At 43.4% G+C, this 2,150-nt stretch overlaps 1 protein-coding gene across 1 annotated transcript in view; it reads left to right on the top strand.

The window, feature by feature from the left end:
• Positions 1-1,529: 1,529 nt before the first annotated feature.
• LOC109861576 overlaps positions 1,530-2,150 on the top strand; it is a 4,627-nt gene continuing 4,006 nt past the window's right edge. The window contains exons 1-2 of the mRNA XM_020441278.1: positions 1,530-1,622; positions 1,729-1,927. Of these exons, the coding sequence (XP_020296867.1) occupies positions 1,530-1,622; positions 1,729-1,927 (292 nt within the window). The remainder of the gene's footprint in view (positions 1,623-1,728; positions 1,928-2,150) is intronic.

The raw sequence follows: 2,150 nt of genomic DNA, 5'->3' as shown, positions 1-2,150 counted from the left end.
GTGTCGAATAAATCTGTGTCGAATCGAGCGGTGTCGAATCGTACTGTGGTCAATAGAGTATCACCCCTTATTAACATACTTGATTTCAGACAAGCTTGACACGTCATCTAAAAGAGAATGGAAGAGGGAACTAGTAGAGTGCAAAGAGCTGCCTGACATCGAGTGCTTTTTAAACTTTCTCGAAAAACTTTCTCGAATGCCAGCTGCTCGAGAAAATAAGTAAGCATCTTAAGACATCTATCGAAACACAGTCCGTCAAAGTACTAAGTAAAACAAAGAGCAATCCAGCAATACTTTTGCATGCCGCGACAAACAAAGCAAGATGCTCTTTGTGCAAAGAAGAACATGGTTTGTTTGCGTGCAAACATTTCATTGACTTGCCGGTAAGTGCGCGAATAGAACAAGTCAAAAAGAAGAAAGCCTACTTGAACTGTTTAAGATTAGGTCACATCGCAGTAAATTGCAAGTCGCAAAAATGTTGCAAGTGTGGAAAGTCTTATAACACATTGCTGCATATAGAGAGGGTCGAAAATCAGAAAGAAGTTAATAGCAGCGAAAAACCAGCGCCCGAACCACAAGCGACAAATAACGAGACAAAAGAAATCGTGTCCGCGCACGCCACGGCAAATAAGACTGTACGTGTACTGCCCACGTCAGTTGTGAAGATCATTGCGGAGAACGGACAAGTGCACAAGTGCAACGTACTTCTTGATTCAGGTTCGCAATCCAATTTTATGACGCTGGGTCTGTGCAATACGTTGGGCCTTCGCACTACCAAAACAGACATCATTATGACCGGCATAAGTCAAACAGAAATTAGGATCCTAGAGACAACAAGGGCGACCATCAAATCAGTATACGGAGACTACAAAACAGAGCTTGTGTTTATGATAGTTCCTAGAATTACATCTCACCTACCCAGCGACCCGTTGGATCTTGAGAAGACAAACATTCCGGATGACGTTCCTCTTGCAGATCCACGCTTTCACAAGCCAAAGAGAATACAATTATTAATCGGTGTTGATCTTTTTTGGGATCTGACTTGTCATGAGCCCACAGGGCATCCGTATTTGCATAAGACAAAGTTGGGCTATATCGTTTCCGGAAAGCTGCCTCAGGAGCGTGTCGACAGTACTCTGCTAGCGTGCAGTTTGTCAACCAACGGAACCGACATCTCACGTCAGTTAGATGTTCTGGGAAATTAAAGAAATATCACACAGTCGCTATCTATCACCAGAAGAACAGGCCTGTGAGACCATTTTCCTTGAGTCGACTAAGCGCGATAACAACTGTCGGTTTATCATGTCTATCTCATTCAAGTCGTCCCCCAATAAGTTGGGTGACTCCAAAGAATTAGCCTTACGACGGTTAAAGGGATTGGAGAGCAGGTTACAAAGAAATGAGGACATGCGGCATCAATACATAGACTTCATGCGAAGATACAAAGAACTTAGTCATATAAAAAGAATCGTTGATGATGGTCCTCCAGTCGTATTATTACATCGTATTATCTACCTCACCACGGCGTGATGAAGGAAAGCAGTATTACAACAAAGTTACAGGTTGTTTTCAACGCCTCAGCACCTACTACCACAAGCTTGTCACTCAACGACATACAAATGGTTGGACCTACCATACAAGAAGATTTGTTATCACTCCTCTTATGTTTCAGGCAATATTTATATGTGGTGAGTGCTGATATCGCTATGATGTATTGTGCTACATCAGGTGCTTTTAGAGCCGTTGCAGCGTGTATTTCAACGCATACTTTGGAGAGAGTGTTCGTCTAACCTGGTTGACACATATGAGTTGCGTACTGTCACTTACAGAATGGCTTCCAGTGCTTTTCTAGCCATCAGGTGTCTGTTCAGCCTTACCAAAAAGTATCAGGAATCCTTCCCCAAGGCGGCAAACGCCATACGCATATGTATGTACAGTACGGAGCACTATATCGTGCGCCGTGAGGAGAAGTAGTTCTCCTCCGGCCGCCTCTTACTGTCACGCGCCAGCGGCCCGAGATTTAGTCCATATATCGGCACGGTTACCGATGATACATACCGACGCGGTTACCAATAATACCGACAGGCATATGTTATCATAAAACTATCGTGAACATTGAAAAGAGTAACTTTGCATTAAAAGTGACTTCA

Source organism: Pseudomyrmex gracilis, unplaced genomic scaffold (assembly GCF_002006095.1).
Source record: "Pseudomyrmex gracilis isolate BER0280 unplaced genomic scaffold, ASM200609v1 scaffold_843, whole genome shotgun sequence".
In the NCBI taxonomy this organism is placed as follows: Eukaryota; Metazoa; Arthropoda; class Insecta; order Hymenoptera; family Formicidae; genus Pseudomyrmex; species Pseudomyrmex gracilis.
The sequence above is the reverse complement of the archived record's forward strand: the minus strand, read 5'-3'. Positions and strand labels throughout refer to the sequence as shown.